The 19,729-nt window shown below is 39.3% G+C and overlaps 2 protein-coding genes and 1 long non-coding RNA gene across 10 annotated transcripts in view; 2 read left to right on the top strand and 1 right to left on the bottom strand.

The window, feature by feature from the left end:
• SYNCRIP (synaptotagmin binding cytoplasmic RNA interacting protein) overlaps positions 1-2,542 on the top strand; it is a 26,420-nt gene extending 23,878 nt beyond the window's left edge. For all 4 annotated transcript variants that reach the window (XM_072855412.1, XM_072855411.1, XM_072855410.1 and 1 more), the window contains exon 12: positions 1-2,542. This exon is cut by the window's left edge. The gene's annotated coding sequence lies outside the window, so the exon portion shown is untranslated.
• A 905-nt stretch (positions 2,543-3,447) lies between these two features.
• On the bottom strand, positions 3,448-18,568 carry LOC140648926 (uncharacterized). Of its 3 annotated transcripts, none has more exons than XR_012041404.1 (4): positions 18,515-18,568; positions 11,092-11,301; positions 7,075-7,298; positions 3,448-4,519 (listed from the first exon to the last, which is right to left on the bottom strand). It is a non-coding gene; the product is annotated as an uncharacterized lncRNA (long non-coding RNA). The 3 variants fall into 3 exon arrangements; XR_012041402.1 differs by lacking the exon at positions 18,515-18,568 and adding an exon at positions 17,333-18,299 and having other exon boundaries at positions 11,092-11,328; XR_012041403.1 differs by lacking the exon at positions 18,515-18,568 and adding an exon at positions 17,333-18,299.
• The window catches only part of SNX14 (sorting nexin 14), a 72,360-nt gene continuing 60,338 nt past the window's right edge, over positions 7,708-19,729 (top strand). Inside the window, exons 1-4 of one of the 3 annotated variants that reach the window (XM_072855406.1) lie at positions 7,708-8,496; positions 9,699-9,824; positions 11,123-11,262; positions 18,957-19,077. In XM_072855406.1, coding sequence (XP_072711507.1) covers positions 18,973-19,077 — 105 coding nt within the window. In that variant the 5' untranslated portion in view covers positions 7,708-8,496; positions 9,699-9,824; positions 11,123-11,262; positions 18,957-18,972. Of the gene's footprint in view, positions 8,497-9,698; positions 9,825-11,122; positions 11,263-18,602; positions 18,840-18,956; positions 19,078-19,729 lie in introns of those variants that run through there. The other 2 variants (XM_072855405.1, XM_072855407.1) reach the window with 2 other exon arrangements.

Below are 19,729 nucleotides of genomic sequence, written 5' to 3'. Positions count from 1 at the left end.
TGCAAGTTATTAAACTAAAGCTACTCTATTTCCCCAATGTGTTCAACAAAATCCTTAACGTCTAGCATGGTATTTTAATAAAGTCATTCTTTAAAAAATCTGCTTTAAGTAGATTTTTCCCCCAAGTCTTCTTAGTTAAGGATTCCAAAAGTGGTATTCACAAATTCTTGCATTTAAATTTTTATTGCATTTAAATTTTTATTGCAGTGGTATAGATGAATACCATCATTGGTATCCTTAAATTTTATTTCTGCTCATGAAGGTTAATCATGATTGTTGATATAGTAATCACTTATGAATTGTGTTCAGATACAGCAGTTTCAGGTGTAATCATCAGAGCTGGTTAGTCAGGCATTCCAGATAGTGGTTCTTTTCAGAACCTTTTTTAAAGGGTTGGTTAACTACCTCAGTAGCAGAGGATTGAACTATACCCTGTCTGTACTGTACATAGAAAATCTTTGTAGATAAAAGCAAGGCTTGTTTAATATGATATGAGGGTAAGATTATAATATACCAAATGTAACATTCTTAGTTGCCTTTAGTTCCAGAGGCTTTGTAAGACTTCCTCATGACCATCATAACAGGCCTTGCTTTTGTCGTATTTTGTGGCTGAAAAAGCAGCCTTGCTTCTTCAGATATTGTAGTTATTTGGATGTATAATAGTTTAGCAAGATGTTACTTTTGTAAGACATCAGATGTTCAAAAAAAGTGCATCAGCAACTTGTACTAAATACTGCAGTGTCCCTTTATAAAAGGTCAGACTAAAACTGACAACTGTACAGTGAAGCCTGACATTTGGATATTTTGAAGTTTTTCATAAATCATAGAATAGTATATGGCTGTAGTTTAGCTTTTTAGGTAAAAGGTATGTTTTCATTAGTGCATTTCTTATTGCTGATCACTGTAAAAACGTGTGGATCAGCTATCCATTTCTCTTACGCAGATCATGATAACCTATAGAGTAGAGTAGAGTACAATCATTTGTGCTATGTTTTTAAGTTTCTAAAGCACCTTGATGACAGTGAGTGTTCAGTGGTGAAGCATCCTCTATTGAACCACCCTTAAAAAAGACACAACAAAAACGAAAGAACCTTGCCAAGTCCAGCTTCATATAGGTAAAAGATAGGTAAAATTATGACTTACTTCGGACTTGGCATAAAGAGCTTCCCTTAACCCCCTGCCCAAAGGGATACTGCAGTTATACTACATACCCATAGGCACCACAATGAAAATTGAAGCTTATACCTAGTTAAGGTTTTATACACACCAGTTCCCCCAGTAAATGCAAATTTTAACAAAATTAGACATGTCATATGTTGAAAATGCTCATGGCAAACAATCATTTTGCATTCCTGCAAATAAAATTGTTTTATACTGTAAGCTGGAGGCGAGTGTAACTTATTTTTGTAATAAAGTTTTTATTTTTTTTATGTGTCATTAATATAAATGTGTGTTAGTACAGAGATCTTCTGGTTAAAAACTTAGAATCGCACACATTTCAGTATGTTTACTTGTATTTACATAATTTTTAGAATAGTGGTTGCCAATAGCCTGTATGTTTCACATTAATTGATTTTTTTTTGTTGTTATCTTAATAAACCATTTTAGTATGTTGTATGTCAATTACTGGGATAGCTGGGACATGAAGTGTAATTTAAAATTGTCAAGTATTCATTGGAATATGTAAATGTGCCTTGCCAGTTTTGAACTTTTAAGACAAAGTAAGTGAATGATGGTGAAATGAGTAGTCAGTGCGTAAGAGACGTTTGCTACCACAGTTTCATATGCTGCCCTTGCTAAAGAAAAGTAATTTTTTCCTCAGATTTGGGCATAAAAGTATACAGTTGCGTTAGCTTCTGAATTTTCAAATCTAGTGATAGAATATTAGGCTTATGGAAAGTGGGTTTGCTAATTGTAGCCTTAAGTATAATTTTGAATTTCAATGTAATCCTTGGTGCTGGCATTCCCAGTGCCAAGGAGTTTAAATGCTCCCTTCAAAGAGGTTGCCATGCCTACTGGCACTTTTACTGTCATATGGTTTTATAAGGAACACTGTCAAGATGTGGAAACAAATTTTGAACTTGCTATAAAATGAAAACACTGGGGGCTGTAACAGGGGGGAAGTCCTCAGATTTCTTAATCTTGAAATCTCTCCATTGCTGAAAAACTTGAAACACTTGTGGGATCACAAGTGCTAGTGACTAGTTCTTAGTCTGGAAATATGTTGGGGGGGGAGGGGGGGGGGATATTTATGGAATTATAACAGTTGATGGAAGTGCATAAAAACTTTGCTATTAAGGCACTACATGTGTTGAAATTGCGGATCATATCCTTAATTTCAGCTCTGATAAAAGCATGGGGGACTGTTGTTAAAAATGTAAAAAAAAAAAAAAAAAAAAGGCAAAATTGACAGGAAAGCGTTTGTTTTTAATGGAATGCAAGCAATGGTGAGTGAGCAAAATATCAAGATCTTGACAGTGTTCCCTCTAATTATGAACTCAAGCCATTATAACTTTTAAAATTAAATATGATTTGCACTGTTCTGATATGGGTGCAGTTTTTTAGCAAAATGATCAGAAAACTAAATTGCATGTGGTGATTAACATTGTGGGAAAAAGACCTAAAATCAAAAAAATGTTATTTTCAAAGCTTTAAATTTGATTGTGTAAAGAAAAACCGTTCATTATTAAGTGGAAATACTGGTGAGAATGGGCAAGTGCATATATACAACATCAGTTTGGTTGCACTTGGGTGTTGGTAAACTTGAAATGTTCTACAGCAATAATGCATCTCATACTGGGTGCTTTGGTGACAAATGGACGTATAACACAGTTCTTTTGACATGTTGAAGGCAAGTGTTGACTTAATGTATTATGATGCCTCTGTTTATTCTCATAGGAGGCTTTCTTTACTGAAACACCTGCAAAGGTTTGAGTATAAGCTAGCATAGTTCCACATTGGTTTGTAATGTGTTCCTAAATTTGAAGCCTAGTTGAATTTAATAAGAAATCAGAAGCTGCTGCTGCTGCTTAACACTTCTGGTTTATAAACACTCCAATACACAGCTTTTTAAAGTATACTCTTGTTTTAATATTCATTTTTGTTGGAAGGGTCTCTTGCAGGACATACAACTGTACTTTTTTTTTTTTAACGTTTTTAAAGAGGAGATTTGTTACGACCCAGAACTTAAGTTTGTGTTTTTACTGTTTGGAGGAAGGCTGTTATTACAGATACTAAGACCAGTTTCTGAATTTCTGCATTGTACAACTCTTACCTAAATACTGTCTTAAAATCTAAAATAAGGAATACTAATTCCGTTCTTGTTTGGGGTGAGGGGTATGACATAGTCTAAAATAAACTTAGCTTCCTCTGAGGGTAGGATTCCCAACTTAATATTTCAGGATAGAAATGTTACATATGGCTGCAACTTATTTTTTTTTCCCTTGTGCCTTTGATAATTCTTCAGAGGCTTAACTTTTCTGTTCAGCCTAGCAGTTCTTTCAATGCTTCCATACATCAGCGAGGGGAGATTTTTTTTTTAAATAAATAAAATTGAAAGGCAACATGGACATAAACATTTGCTGAAAAGAGTGTGTTCAAATTGATATGTTCCACAAAATTAAGATTGTTATTCTCTCACTTGTGTTAGTGAAAACTTAGTGGGGAATGTTAATTGTTTAAAATGAAATAGCAGGTTTTGAAAGTAGGCAATAAGGCAGTAAACTTTACAACGTAGTGTTCTGAGAATTGAAATCAGTAAAGTTGGAGCTTGAGTTTGTGTTCATAGCCTGAAGCTTATGAATCCCAACTTTGACTGGCTATGATGGACTTAAAAGTCTGTCTTTGCAGAGTGTCTTGGCTGAATTAATTCCAGCACCAGCACATGACATATCTTGGCTGGGGCTAGCTAGTTGCATTAGTTGGGCAGAGGAAACACCAGATTGTACTTTGTCATTTGCTCTGTCAGATAAAAATGGCATGTGGCAACGGGAGAGGAAGTCGAGCTGAAGATTCCTTGATCCTTAATACGGGCAGTGGGGGGAGAAAGAATAAATTAATTATTGTTACTTTACAGCCATCCAGTGCAAACAAACGTAAAGCTTCCTAGAAGCTCTGATGTTAAACTTTCTTTCGGGGAGACTGACTTTCACATAGTCATCTGGTCAACACTTTGCAAGTGTTTAATTATACTTGTGTTATAAAATCCACAGGATGAAAGAGTGGCTTTCCTTTGGTGCTCCTTTGCCTTGATTGTTGCAGTAGCTAGATAGGTTGGAAAGTGCCACTAGGACTAGCTTGTTCGTTTACTTAGAATTTGGAGAGAGGGGTGATTGTCTCATGTAACTATCTTTCTTGCCAACTGGTTACTAGTTTTTTCCCCACAAACATACATATTTTTAAATGGCCAGCTCTTGGATGTTGCACAGCTGAACTCATCTGGAAACACAGGGTTACTTTATTTAAGCTATCTTCATGAAAGCTTCTTTAGATGGTCAGACTTCCAGGTTCATGGTAAAAGCTTTTTTTTTTAAAAAAAAGAAAAAAAAGAAGAAAAAAGCATCTGTGACATTCTAGAAAACACAGTCACGGTATGTAGGTAATAGGTAATTAAATACAGCTTGAATATTTAAAGTTTGAATCACAAGATACATTGCCGTTCCAAGAGTTGCTTCATTCCTGAATGTTCATGAAACTTAGTGTCTACTCCAAAGCCAACGCTTACTTTCTGACAGTAATTTAGGTAAAACTTGCAGTGCCAGAAATCTGGATTCCCTCTAGTCTAAGAATGATATATTTGTCTGGTTAATGGTGACAGTTCACTATCTGTTTGCACAGTTAGTGTGACAATACAGTTTTACTTGTTTTGGTCACTAATGTATAGAAAAGACATGGAATCTTACTGCTTATTTTCTTTGCGCTAAGGAAGTTCTGAAATGCATTCTTAGTTCTGCTACACAGCCAGTAGAATAGCCTATGCCATTTGACTGCACAGAAGACAATGGTAAGTAAAAATAGACATTCTAGTACTTAAATGACTTGCAGTACTTAAAATCCAACTTCAGTAGACTGTTTAATTGGCTCTGCATCTGCAGTTATTAGGGAGGTTGTGGGCTTTAACTCTTCAATTTTACTGTGTCCACTTCAATGCTAAGTGAATGTTTAGTGTAAATCTGTTGAGTGTAATCTGATACTGTTTAATGTTAAATACTTCAGATCTAAAAATCTCTGAAGTGCTTTGTAGATCATTTGGTGTGTATTTTTAAACTGATGGGTTAGCAATCATAGTAGCTTAAGGGATTTTCCATGAGCACAGTCAGTCATTGAAAATCAGGAACTGAATATATCAGGTACTGGGTTCCTGGTTCCAAGTGTAGCACTTCCAGTATTGTTCTGCTATTTAAAGTAACATTTTTCAGATTGATTTTTTTTCTCTTTAGTGGAATGAAGAATGCACCTAATTCTGTCACTAGTAGTGGTTATTTAAAAACTATATGACTAAATGTAGCTAATTTGGGATTAAAAAGCTTCCTCTGAGAATCCAACAAAGGCAATTTTATAGATATCCCATTAATAATTAGGGCTTTTCTTAAGGTGCAATTTCAGCATACTTTAGAATGAAGATCTGTATTAGAAAACACTGGTGAGAGCTAGTGTAAGATAAATTATAATTCATATTTTGATAATGCAGATGTATCAGAATTGGAAGGTGATTTTAATCTTCAATACTACAGCATTTGAGATGACAGATAAAAATACCTAGTCCCTGCATCTGGAAGAGCTGAAGTGGCTGTAAAAGGACTGTTCCTGTTTCAGATTGTGGCCAAAGGCTTCCATCGGATAGTGCAATGACACCTTTTTTCTTCTAGTGCAAACAGTTGTTCTAACAAGTTAACTTGTTTCCAGTCCACAGTTTTCAACAGAATTTTTGAGTTTTGTATATGTGCTTAAATTGATATTTTTAGCAGAAGACAAACCTCCAGTGACAATCACTGGTGTATATGTGAGTAGTACTTTCACCAAGAAGTGAGCAATATATAACTTTGACTGAAACTAGTCTAGTGAAACTGTCCTTTATTCCTATTACCTACACTTTTACAGAAGTATGTTAGTTTACACTTCCTTTTGAATTAGTGGGATGCTTAAAAGCTACTTTGAAGAAAACCACAGTATGTACGTTGTTAAAATCTGTCAAAATTTGCAAATGAAGAAATATGCTGCAGGTTTCATGCTAATGGAAGATTAGACTTGAATATAGAGGGGGGGAAAAATGTCCTAACTTCTCTCACTGGAAGTCCTGAAGGTACCACAAGCTTTAGGTGGCTTTAAGCTTTAGCAGTGAGTGCAGTGGAAGCTGGATTCATGTAGTTGAGAAATCTCTGCTGCCTTGCTCCACTATGTTTTCATAATGCTAATGCAACCTCTCAGAAAATTCTTTTTAAAAAAAAAAAAAAAATCCCATTATGGGATTAACTCCAGTGAGATTGATCTTCTAGTTAAGAAGGATCTGGAAGGTCTTAAATCCAAAATCCATTGGATTTAAAGTAACTTCTGTGTGTGTATGTGTTCTGTGCAAAACCAAGTTGCAAACAAGTGATCTTACAATGGGAATGGTGTAATAAATGGCAATTTGCAATTTTTTTAATGGTATACTAATCTGAAATATACAGAGTTTGGTTTGTTGATGTTCTGAGCCATTCAGGTGGTCATGTTTCTATCCAAGAAAATGATCTTAATATTTGTGTGGCCTGAACTGATCAGTAAGTCTCGGACCCAATAGTTGCTACTTTGAGGTGGTCAGTCTTTTCTTAGGTTAACTGTTGAAATCAGCACAGATTTCTAATAGGAAGCACAGGGTTTTGTTTTCTTAATAGCAGTATCTAAACTTCACCAGTTTATTGCCCTTAATGTAACATTTCTAAAGATTACTGCTTTCATTGAGTAGTGAGGAGTACTTTTCATTGAGCGAGGAGGAGTATACAGATTAATGGTGAAAAAGCATTGCCGACTAAGCTTTTGAAAAGTGAAGCCTCCCCAGTTTGTAATGCACTTTGAGGTGCATTAACGTGTACTCACCACTCAGGTGCAAATGGCATTGAGGTAAATCAGGTAGTGGTCACATCTCAGCAAGGTTAGCTCAAACTGCCTTCAATGATGGGCTATGCTAAAGCAGATTATTTGGTATTGAAGTATGCTAAAATGCTTCTGTAGTTTTATTGTGGAGTTAGTAAAGAACAACTAGGATAGTAACTCCAGTACAGCTGCAGGTAAATGATGATCCACTCCGATTTTTGTAGTCTCTGGAAGAACAAGAGACAGTCATGCATAATGTGTTTTAAACATCTCTTAAATTTCTAAGTCCTTTTGAAGCAACCTTTTTCTATTTTAATACACAAAGATGAACATGTAAGGTTCAAAGTCTGTATGCAGTTTAAAGATACAAGGACACATTAACTTAGCAATTCTGCTTTTAAAATCAGATGGCTGGGTGTGGTTAGAGCCCAGTAATCAAGGCATGTATTTTAGAATCATGGTAATTTTTTTACTCTGAAGAAAGACCCTGCTATTAAACAGATATTCAGTCTATCTTAGAATCCCTGTATTTAGCAAAAATGCATATGTTGAGGAAAAAACGCAACACAACACCCCCCCCACCCCCCCATCTCCAAAAGGTGTTTAGTTGAGCACTTGAATATGCAACACTTTCTAAGGGCATGCAGATTAAATAGCGATAGGTGTGGAATTCTTAGATACGGGGCCAGTGATGAATGTGATAATCTTGGAACTTTTGCCTTTCAATCACACGTTAAAAATGATGTAGAGAGATCTCAGGTTTCACAAATAAACTTAAATTGTGTTTAATGTTCAGTTTAAAAAAGAACAGATGTGTCTTGACTTGGACATCTTGAAGGGCAAAACGTTTTCCTGTGAAAAGGAAAACTTACAGGGTCATCTGTAAATATCTTTGTTTTTTCTAAAGCAGTGATGACAACCAGGGAATTTCCTCCTCGGAGGAATACAAAGGAGTATATTTGGCTTGTATTTAAAAGGTTGACCTAGGAGTGATAGAATCACAAACACTCCCCACTTGGGAAAGCTCTTAACAAAGCATATTCTTGTTTGCTCCCTGAGAAAACGTAAGGTGATGGAACAGTTGGGAAAAGAAATCATCTACCTGTGGGCACAAGACGGCCATTAAATGTGTCTGAGCTACACTACTGGCAAGTTTGTAGTCTAGGGTTAAAGGCAAAATAGCCAGGGAAACAACCTGGCAAACAACAACACAGAACAACTTCATTTAGCTGTGTTACAGCTTTGTAGGATCTTTTCTGCTATTAATCAGTCTATCCTTTTCCTGTGAAAGGTAGGCACACTCTAAGCCAGGCACCATCTAGCAGCCACAGCGCGATGTGAAGGGAATGTCAGGTGATGGATCTTGCCCACATTCAAACATCAGGTCGAAAGCAGACACAGGGTCCTTGGATTACATGTCAAAAGGTAAGAAGATCCTGTCCTGGCTGTCGTAATCATCAGGGCCACTTTATCTTGGTAGAAACTTCAGAAGAAAATTGGAAGTATCCTTGTAAGAGAGGAGGTTTTGAACACAGCAAAATATAAAAATGGTGAGAAAAACATGTTACTATGCCTATTGCTACCATTTCAAATGTCCTGTTCTGAGAGGTGAGTGGTAATCCTAGAGGTGCTCTTTGTAAACCTGTTTTGATGAACTAACAGTCTCAGCCCCAGGGAAGCAAGAGCCAGTCTTGAATATCTCATACACATGCTCCAAAGATGGACTTTTTTTTCAGTATAGGTGAGGAGTTCTTCCATCTCTCTTTACTGGTATAACGTGTGTCACTCATTGTCCTTAATAATCGCTTAGTAGGGTAATTGAGAAAAACTGTTTTTAATAGGGCCTGATGATGTCTCCTAATTGAGTGATGCTTGAGGGAATGCAGTGTTCATAGCAAAGCTTGGATGTAAAGTCTTGGTTTGAATGTCTAGTAATGCAGGGGACAAAGTGCGAATAGGTGTTCCACTTGTAAAGCTGGGGTGAATCAATGCCAACCTAGCCAACCCTTTGTGGATTTCAAATTCAGGATGGGCCCAAAGAGCTGCCAAGTATACCAGCCTCTTGCACAGAGTTGCATTTTTTTCTGGAAAAGTGTGCAATGCAAGCCCAGCATTCTGAGAGAGAAGTGGCTGATTGTTTCTTGGGACCAGGCCAAGACTTTGGTAGCCCAAATAAGCATATTCTACACTAGAGGTGGTCTTCGTGTGCTCACAATGAACAGTATGAGCTTGGAAACAGACATCTGGGACCTCAAGAGATAAGAGCCAGTATGAAGGTTGCTGAACTTTGTCTGAAGATGTTCAGTTTCCTCAAGTCTAGGCTGGAGCTTACATGTCTTAATACAAGAAAATACACTTTCTTAATGAACAAAAGGAATTTTATTCTAAGGCTGTCAAATGCAAAAGCCTGTATTAGATGATAAGGTAGGAGAAGGCTGAAGAAGGAATGTGGTAAGGTAAAATACACTTGCTAAATTTTAGTTTGCCGGGATGGTCTGTCCTTACCGAGTTAAAAGGATCAAATATAGGGAAGGCTTTGTATCTTGTTCATCAGCACTCAGGATATACAGAAGCATTTGTTTTCATAGACAGCTTTCAGTGGGGAAAAGTTGTCATTTTCTCTGCAGGTGAGCATGGTGAGCAGCATCTCTGAAGACTTGGTGGGAGACGGGAATGTTCCTGACTGTAGAAGTAATGCAAAGTGAGCATCCAGTGGAGATCGGTGCATGTTCTAAGTTCTTGGTGAAACTCAGGTGAGCAGCTTTGAACTAAGACACCTTGGACTAAACGCACTAACTCCGTGTCTCCTCTGCAGAAACTGCTCTTCCAGATAATCCATTATTTCAGTTTTGTTCCTTTCTTTTGCTGGCTTTTAACTATTGCCCTTGGGCTTCAGGGAAGAAGAGAGAGCCATTGCTGTATAGGTAGCTTGACTTTTCCTCCAGACCTAACAAACAACTGAAGGGGAAAATGGAGAGGGGAGCACAGCTGGGTGTTGGTCCCCACCATTGTGGTCCAGGAGAACACCAGATACATGGGCTTTTCAGAATTGATACTGACAGGTATTTCAAGTTTCCTGACCATAATACATCCCAGAAACACACGGGATGTAGACAATACACCACAGTATGGTGATAGGTTAGTACTTGATCTACAGCTTACCATATCCAAGCTGAATGGTGATCAGTGGAGAACTTACTACTTGTCCTAGATAAATACTGGTTATGAGACTCATACATGGGCTGCTAGGAACCTGGATGATATTAGAGAATCCCTTCTCCATTTTGGTATCTTCTGAAGCAAAATCTGCTTTCTCAAGGAAAAAAAAAATTCTTCGCTCTTGCATCTGAACTGCACTGACCCCAACTTGAGGTCTATCTGAGGCCTCCCAGTTTCATGGGTGGTGGTATAAGCTATCTTACGTGCATCTGTTGAAATCCCAAAGACCTTGGTCTTCACTTGTAACTCGGGGGGGGGGGGGAAGGATGCTACAAACTGGACCTACAGAGAATACCCCAAACTTGAGATTAGACTGGAGGACTCACAGCTTCTTAAGGGGAAGAAAATCTTATTCCTTACAGTGATATGAGAGATGGTAAACTGATTTTCATATTAAAATGCCCCTTTATTAATATATACTTTAAAATATGTATCTGTGAAAGAGGAAAAACTTTATGCGTAGCATTTTAAACTGTTTCTTTTGTACTTCTGTAGAACCACAAAGATAAGCTAGCTAGCTTATATAGTAGCAAGTCATTCAGCCACAAATCAGAAATTGATTTAGGAAGTTTTAGAATAATATTGAGTGTTAATAATAGTCCCCCATACAGTATCAGACCTTACTACCTCCAATGCCTTTCCTAGCTAGAATACTATATTTACTTAAATAAAACAGAAAATAAATAGCAAAGCAAAATGTTAAGTAATGGAGTTTTGCAGAAATCAGCTAAGTCTTCCAATAGTCCTTGTTTCTTGATTTCACAATTTGTCCCTTCTCCAGATAGCTCAAAGTCCTCTTACCTGCCTAAGCATGCACTCTCCTTCCCCAAAGGACACTTTAGGGAAAACCACCGTGCAAGTGGCAAGTGTGCACCATAAGCAGGAACTGCATTTGCAGAACATCTGGAGGAATCGCAAGTAACTGTTCGTCGCTGCTCCAGAAGAGAGACCGTGGCTTTCTGTCCTGCCGAGGTATGTCTGCTGATAGGCCCACGGAGGGATCGTCTGCTTCTGCAGAAGCACCATTAATTGCCAGTGCTAGAGGTGAAGTGGTATATAATAATACATCACTTTTCTATTAAATATGCCAGCATTTTTGGGGGAAGAAAAGGTTTGGCATACCTCCAGGAACCTGGGCAGCTGTCTGATAAAGATAGCATTGATCAACTATAAGCTGTAAAGAAGCCTGGCCTTGCAGAGCTTGGTACTGAGCCCCACTTAAATTCTCTCATTAAAACGATCATATTCCTCTTGTAGTGGAGCTTTACCATGGAGCTATATGCTCAAGTTATACCACAAAATAAGTAATACAGGCAAGTTGCCCACGTGTTTCAAAAAGTTGTTTTCAAAAAGCCTCAAAACTGATCCTTGCGTATGAGGAACAGCCCTGTGTTCAGGTGCGCTCATAGTATCATCTGCCTGTTAGCATAAATCAGAATTTTTTTGCTTTTGTCATATATTCAATATTCTTGCTAGGGAAACATAACATTTATGTCCTATTGCTTTTTATTTTCTCTTTAACCATTCTGAGAATGCCTCAGTTTTTGCTATACATCATTTAAATGGAGGAAAATGACAAATTGATTCCATAGCCAACAAATGGTAAACAAAACAATATCCTGGTTATATGACTGGTTCTGTAACAATTCCTGTAAAGTGTTTGATGAAAGACTTAACTGAAGCACAAATAACTTTTTGAGGGTGATAGTTTAACTCTTACCCTATACTGCTTTTACATACTTCATGTTGTCGGGGAAACTGGTTACTCAAGCTAAAAATATCTCTGACCTGACAAAAACACTCAAGGCATTTACTGCTGCATCCACAGAAGCTAAAGCAGTGGGCTTCAGGATACCAGCTCGCCAGTCACCAAAAAAACCCCCACAGATCTCATCACTATGTCTGGGTTTACATGATCATTATCAGCACATACAATGGACATGTTAGTGTCAGTAGAAAGCTTTCTGCGATACAAGCTGGCTTACAACAGCAGCTTTTAGTTACAATTAGTCGTCTTCCCACTTTTGGTGAGTTCTGTGCGTTGATTAGAACTTCCTGAGTACGTGAAGACTTTAGGTTGGGATTTCTTTTCACTGCTTTTCTTCTAAGGTGTTAAAAATGAACCCATCAAAAACTAGAGTTGCATCCAAATGAGGAAAAAAGGATCATAAATCTTCGTAGGCTAAAATGTTAAAATACACTGAGGTGGGGCAAAAAATAGTTAAGGAACAATTTAAGAAGGCACTAGTTCTAATAAAAATCATTTTAAATGCTGCTTTGTTCCCCCTCTTTCAGCCTGTCCCTCCTCCAGCACTACAAAACAGGTGATAATAAAATTGGAAAAGGATAGGGAGAACAGCAAAGATGATAAAAGGTACAAAAGTGCTCTCATGTGAAGAAAAATTCACTAGAGGAGCAATCTTCATTTTGGAAAAGACAGTTTGCTCAGGTGGCCAAAGTATTTTGATAAAACGATAAGCAGTAATTGTGCTGAGTAGAGAACAATTTTTCACCATCTCTTACAAAATAATAAATGAAACACATGAATGTTTGGAGAGCTGTATCTTCAGTCACACAAGCATGCTTAAGTGGTGGAACTCCTTGCTGCATGATTTTTGTGGATGTTGAAAGTTCATGGCTGTTCCAAAAGCAACTTGAAACTTAGGAAAAAAATTCTTTCTCGGGATATCCCCAAGATTGCAAATCAGAGTAAAAGAATGTTCCGGGAAAATATTATTATTCTTGTTCTGCTTCTACAACTTTTTCCTATGTATGTATCCCCTGATGGGGACCATCATTACAAACAGGATTCTCACCTAGTTGACCCTCTGCTGATCCAATACAGCTATTCTATGAATCCATCGAGTATCTGTGATGAAAAACTTAACACTAGCTTTAAATTCCCCAGGTCTCATCATAGTTATGAAGCATAGGTGCTGCAACACTTTTCAATGATTTAACAGAAACACACGTCATCTTAAAAGGATTTTCTTGACGCTTTTTAATTCGGCTGAAACAAGGGAACATGGCTGAAGTTCTTCCTCAAACTCCCTACTTGAAAATTTCCTCTATTGACCTCAGAGTTGATCAGTGGAAATTCCCTTCAGGACCTGACATAGCTATATTCATAAAGTGTGTATCCAGGTTAGGGTTTTCTTTATCCCCATAGTAAGTAAACAGCTTAATTTTCATTTAGATTGAGCTCCTAAGTATGTGCTATGACATTGTTTTAACTATTCGCATTGGTACAGCTCCTTATTTCTTTCACAAACTTTTTTTACAAATTCTTAACATCCAGCTACCTCCTCCCCCCCCCCCAATTTGATCAGCCTTGGTTTTTGGAAGGAATTATGTTTTCCAGATCTTTCCCCTGCACATACTGACCAATTCAGCTACCTCACTTAATACTAGATTAAGGTGCATATCCAGAGAGCTTATCTTTTGCTCAGGTGAACTAATATAAAATTTCCATAGACTATACCTTTGCCAAATGTTGCCACAAACCTAATATTAATTTCTTTAAGCATGTTTCCAGTATCTCCTGTGCCTCTCTTTATGCATATTCCTTAATGGTGTGGTTTTTTTTTTAATTTTGCAGGCCTCTTACTGTCTGTAGTCATCCTCTACACCCACCTTGCAACTTTTTGCTCTATATCCTTCTCTTTTAATGTCCCATAAACTGTAGTTTACAACAGGACAAATTATTTTTGTCTCTAATATCTAAATTCTCTCCAGTATCTAGTCTGTGAATGTATTCAGAGAAATCCTTTCCATGTAAACCATTTGAAGAAAAGCTCTGTATATAAAGTAGTGTTGCTCTGACCCTTTTTACTTTCTCCTTGAGAGTTACAAGTTCCTCAAGGCAAAACTGCCTCCAGCACATTGCCATTTTGTTTTCTTCTTCCCAATGGTACATTTTCCCAAATGGAGCTTGCTTGTCCCAGTGGAATTCTAACACATTCAGTGCTCCTCAGCACCTCTTTGGATTGCCCAGCATTGCTCCTGTTGGGCATACTAAACTGACCCTCTGGAAACTGTCTCACTTGAAGTGGGTTCTTTTACTTGAATTTCCTTACCAGAACAGTCTCCCCCCCACAAGTCTTTATTCTGCTTTGGGCCAGTCGGTGACTTCATGGCTTCAGTCCTAAACACAGCCTGGTGTAGGTATTTCCAGGTCTACTAATTGATTGGTATTTTACAGCCTCTTTCAAAAAAAAAAGTAATGATGAATTTTGGGTGGTCTGTTATAATTGAAACCCCTTAGCCCTTCCCCTTCAACTTCAATTGCCTGCTGAATCTGTTTCTAAGCAAACAAAAATTTTTCATCTGTGTAACGTCAGTTGGCAATTCGTTCCCCTGCAACTGTGGAGACCAGTGAGCTTTTAGAATCTTAGAATCATTTAGGTTGGAAAAGACCTTTAAGATCATCCAGTCCAACCATAAACCTAACACTGCCAAGTCCACCACTAAACCATGTCTTTTCAATACCTCTGGGGATGGTCATTCAACCGCTTCCCTGGGCAGGCTGTTCCAATGCTTGATAACCCTTTCAGTGAAGAAATTTTTCCTAATATCCAATCTTTTGAGCACTATGTCACCCATCTTTTTTTAAACAATTTCTCCCTTCCACCTGCTGTTTTGCTCCTTACTCTTCTGGAGCAGCTGAGCTCCCCCATCCTAGAAGACAACTTGTGTGGGATTTTATCCGGGATTCCAAAGCCCGTGTCGCTGTATCCAGGAGGTACTTTTTGCTCCAGGTTATCATTTCCTTATCCAGTTTGCTTTAATCTTAGAATACTGAGGGTCAACATATGGTCCATAATGTGGCAGTCCAGGAAGCAAATTTAAGAACCCATGCCAACCACTAGCAGCACATGTTCCCATACAGCTGGCAAGCATGGGTCTATGTGGCTGGTGCAGGGAGCTGACTCCTGAATGCCATGCATCTAACCATTAGCAGTTTATTAACTCATTAACAAATGAATGTGACTGACTATAACAGTAAAGCTAATTTTGTTTACTTAAGTGCTAGTAATTATCATATTGCCCAAATCAAACCAGAAACATGTATCAAATGGTCAGCCTCTACTCTCCCCCAAAGTTTGAATGTTCCTTCAATACAGAAAGGCCAAAAAGCACTACTAAATGTCAATTTTAATCTTATGTTTTTTGCATACAACTGAATTACCTGAACTCACAGACTGAAACCAGTAACTGTTGATGGATGCCCTTTAAGTTTTGAACTTAAAAGTCAAGTCAGAGGTGCCTACTAATGCTTAATTTTCTTGGGATCTGAGTCACCAACTTCAGTTTCACTTTTTTATTTATTAAGTTTAGCTATTTGCTAAATATTTAACATGAACTTTCTCTAAAGTTTTCTGCTAAATGGCTGAAGTTAAAGGTTAATATGAAGTCTTCAATTTAAACTTCTGGAAAGGGCCCACAAAAATGATCAGGGACTTGTGGGGAATAATTTATAAAGGAAAATTAATTCCTCGTTGGGTAACTGTAAAAGATTACATTATGTGAGTTAGCCTGGACAACTGCATCCTTGAGAAAGATAAATATGTAGTGCTTTGAAAATGAGATATTATAGACTGACTCTTTTTAAGATACTGGAGAGCAAAAGCAGACTTGCAGAGTAAATTAAATGCAATGAGCTGGTGAGAATCTGTGTATTACGGTTCACTGCCTAGTTTACTAAAACAAGTTTGGTTTTTTTTAAGCTAAAAAAAAGCACTTTAAACAGAATCTCAGCCTTATAACTGTTATTATTCAGCTAACATGTAATTTTGTATTTTAAGTTATGTTGAAAAATCTACACTAATGTATTTTTTTAATGCTAGAATATGCAATCTTCTGTTGCTATTTAAAAAAAAATGTGGAGAACTGACTCCCTAAGAAGACTGGAATGATCAGTGAAAGATCCTTCTACATTTTAAATATTAAAATAAAATCTAGCTTTCCAGAATAACCCCATCCTGCCCACGTTGCTTCAGAGCCCATCTCCAGATGCACATTTTGCCCCTTCAGTTCTCTAGTTAACCAGAGAATCTTCCTAACAACTTATGTGAAGAGAGAAAGACTTGCTGTTGCTGGGGAATGTATAAAGTTCTTATTTCTCACATAAAATCAACAGAATTTTCAAAAGTTTGGTGTTGTCAATAGTTCACTTTTGTTCTTCCATACTTTATTTCATTGGAAAACAAACCTCAGCTATGTCTTTCAGTGTAGCAGAACGATCTGAGTGGTCACAGGGGCAAGGGTTACAGAGGGTGATATGCAAAGCTAACACCGCTGTCTCTGGCAGAGCAAGCAGGATGGGATAAAGCAGGTTGTGGTAGTGTCTGCCCAGCAGACCTAACATCTGTGAATTGAAGGAAATTGCACAGCTTCTCAGATGATAAGGTACAATTAGTGCCTAATGTGAATGTGGCAATTTTACACTAAATAAACATAGCCCTGAACAATGAAGCTACAAATTAAAGAAAGTCTACCCATAGTAGACAACACAAATGGAAGCAGAAGTTTGACTTCTCTTCCTGCTGGTTTGCTGTGCAAGTCACTTCCTATGTTACAGATATGTGATGCTGTGATATCTTCATGAAATATTTTCATTACAGGTTTTTAAAAGTTAATCCTTATTAAAAACATTGCAAAATAAATTACTAAAAATCACAAGCAGTAAAGCTGAGCATAAAGCAAGCAGGTAGTATAAAAAAAAATGCATCTTCTGAGGAAAATTAATTTCCTTTTAATAGACTGTATGGAGATTTGCTGTGTGTTTGCACCTTATTTGGTTTTTTTTCCTAATAGAAAACACGTGGACTGACATGAAATAATACTGTGCAGATGCTCTTAAAGAAATTCAATCTGACTGTGGGCTTTTGCCAAGCTCTCTGAGAAAGGTCAACATACTGAAGTCAAACTGCAGCATTTCATGTGCTCTAGAGGTCAAGGGAAGTGTTGCATAAAATGACAAACATCTGAGAGAAGAGTCTGAAAGCTATTTTCAGCTTTTGATTTCTAGATATTGACTCACCTTCCAAATACTGACTCTTCCTTAACAACGTAGTTGCGGGGTTTTCACTGAAGATTTGTAAACATGAGTCTTTCGAACAGAAGTATTTCAGCCTTTGCCCAAATATGCCCATGTGGGGCTAGTGCAAATTAATACAAAAGGCAACAGCAACAACTCAAAAATAAAAGCAGGCACATCTCCTTGAGCAGGTCTTTTTCATACTTGCAATGCGGAAGCCTCTCTGTCAGTAAGATTTCCCAGGAGAAGTTGTTTAAGCACTTTTATTTTGTCCATTGAACTAACCTTCCTGTAACCAGTACTGTCATGTTAACATAACTTTGAACTTCCTCAGACTGCATAACTACAGAGTTGCTGAAAGCATTCAAGCAACTTTACACTGTGTCTGAAGGCAGTTATTTACGTGAAGTTGGTTTTAAATTGTTCTCGCTAGCAATAAACTACATTCCAGAATTAGTATATTCTCAATGTCTTAACCTTGTATACTTCCTGATGTTAAGGAGGGGTCTGTTACATTTCCTACCCTGTTACTTTTCTTCACAAGCCATTATCAAGTTTTGAGAGGTGTTTATATGGTTTTAGTGTCCCAGTCACTGAATGATTTAGTTCAGTCATCATCTAAATATAGAGCATTTAATCAGATGTAGCAGTTTCTGGCTGCTCAGTGCTGGGAGCCCCTGTTGTCCACAACCTAAGTATTTATAACTAGGCAAGCTTTCTGTCATCAAAGATCTTCTATTTACGGGGCTTAGCACAGTACGTTACACAGCAGAGCTCGAAATGCCACCCGGGCGCGTCACCGGAGGGCTGCTGGGAGGACCTCTCCGGGAGCCGGCTGCTTCCCCCAGATCCGGCCAAGCCCGACCCGGCCTGGGGGCTCGGCGCTCCTCTGCTCCCCCTCTCCCCTCGAAGAAGCGCGACCTGCGGCTGGCCTTGCCGCCGCTTCTCCCCGCCAGCGATCGCCGTGTCCCGGGACGCCCCGGCGTCCGCCTCCCCGTCCGTCCCGTCTCTCCCCCCCCCCGCAGCAAGGCCGAGGCTCGCCGCGGCCCAAGGCCGCCCCGCCCCGCCCCGCTCCGGCCGCCTCCCCCGAGCTGCGGCGCCACGGAGGGGGGAGGAGGGGCGGGAGCGCCCGGCCTGGCAGCCGCACCGCGCTCTTGGCCCGCGGGGCCGGGGCGCCTCACCCACCTCCCACCGCCGCCACGCCGGGCTGCCCCCCTCCAACAACATGGCGCCCGCGCCGCCGCCGGCCCGCGTGACGCCGCCGCCGCGGTCACGTGCCCGCTGTCACGTGCCGCCGGGGCCGGAAGCGGCGCGGCTCGGCCTCCCCCTGCCCGGCTGCCGTGCCAGCCCCGCGCGGGGCAGCGGCGGCCATGGGCTGGGTGCGGGCGGCCGGGGAGCGGCTGCGGCAGCGGGCGCGGGGCGCCGAGGTGCTGCGGGAGACCTGCCGGCAGTACCCGCTCTTCTGCTGCCTCCTCCTGGGGCTGGGCGCCGCCACCCTCCTCCTCAACCGGTAACCCGGCCCGGCCGGGAGGGCTGGGGCGGGGCGGGGCGGGAGGAGCCGGGCCGGGCCCAGTGTAGCACTGGTACCTTGTCGTGCAGTAATATTTCCTTCCTCTCTGCTTATAAGGTATCTTCACGTTTTAATGATCTTCTGGTCATTTGTGGCTGGTGTCGTCACCTTCTACTGTTCGCTGGGACCGGATTCCCTCTTGCCCAATGTTCTTTTTACAATAGCGTACAAACCCAAGGTAAATATGCCTGTTAACATTTTTGTGCTTTCTTTAAATTTGGTAAGAGTTTATACTGGGTAGCAATTCTTGTGTAATTCTGGCTGCTTCCAGAAATACTATGCATCAGTATAGCTCATATCCACCAACCGGTAGATGTTTTGTAGCAAATATACAATGATTAAGACTTTGGATTCTTCATACTTTTCTGCATAGTCCCATCAAATCTACGTATGGCTGTAAAGCCACTTGCTGGGAGTGTTCGTGGATGTTATTTTCTGCTTCACCCATTTTTCACTTTTGTCATTTGAGCAGTTGAGAAATTACGTAGTTGTATTCTCTTTCATTGAGGCTTTTTATTTTCTAAAGATGCTCTTCCTTTGGCAAGCCAGTGCTAAGTCTTCTTTGTTGATTGTAGTCAAACTTCTTTAAGTGGTACTGCATTTCAGAGGAAAAAAAACATTCCCAAAGGAAATTGCTGTTTTCTAACTTGAAATGGTTTAACGTAGCATTTCATAGGACTCAAAATGTTATAGTTACAATAGTTCAAGGCTATGAGTAAGGCAAGTTTTGTAGAGAAACCAGCTGGTCTGTTATTAGACCAACTGATGTACAGGGAGATGACTGGAGATGTGAAAGGGTATCTATCTCCTCAAACTTAGTTTTAGTGGAA

The sequence above is a fragment of the Ciconia boyciana genome, chromosome 3, assembly GCF_034638445.1.
Source record: "Ciconia boyciana chromosome 3, ASM3463844v1, whole genome shotgun sequence".
NCBI lineage: Eukaryota > Metazoa > Chordata > Aves > Ciconiiformes > Ciconiidae > Ciconia > Ciconia boyciana.
The sequence above is the reverse complement of the archived record's forward strand: the minus strand, read 5'-3'. Positions and strand labels throughout refer to the sequence as shown.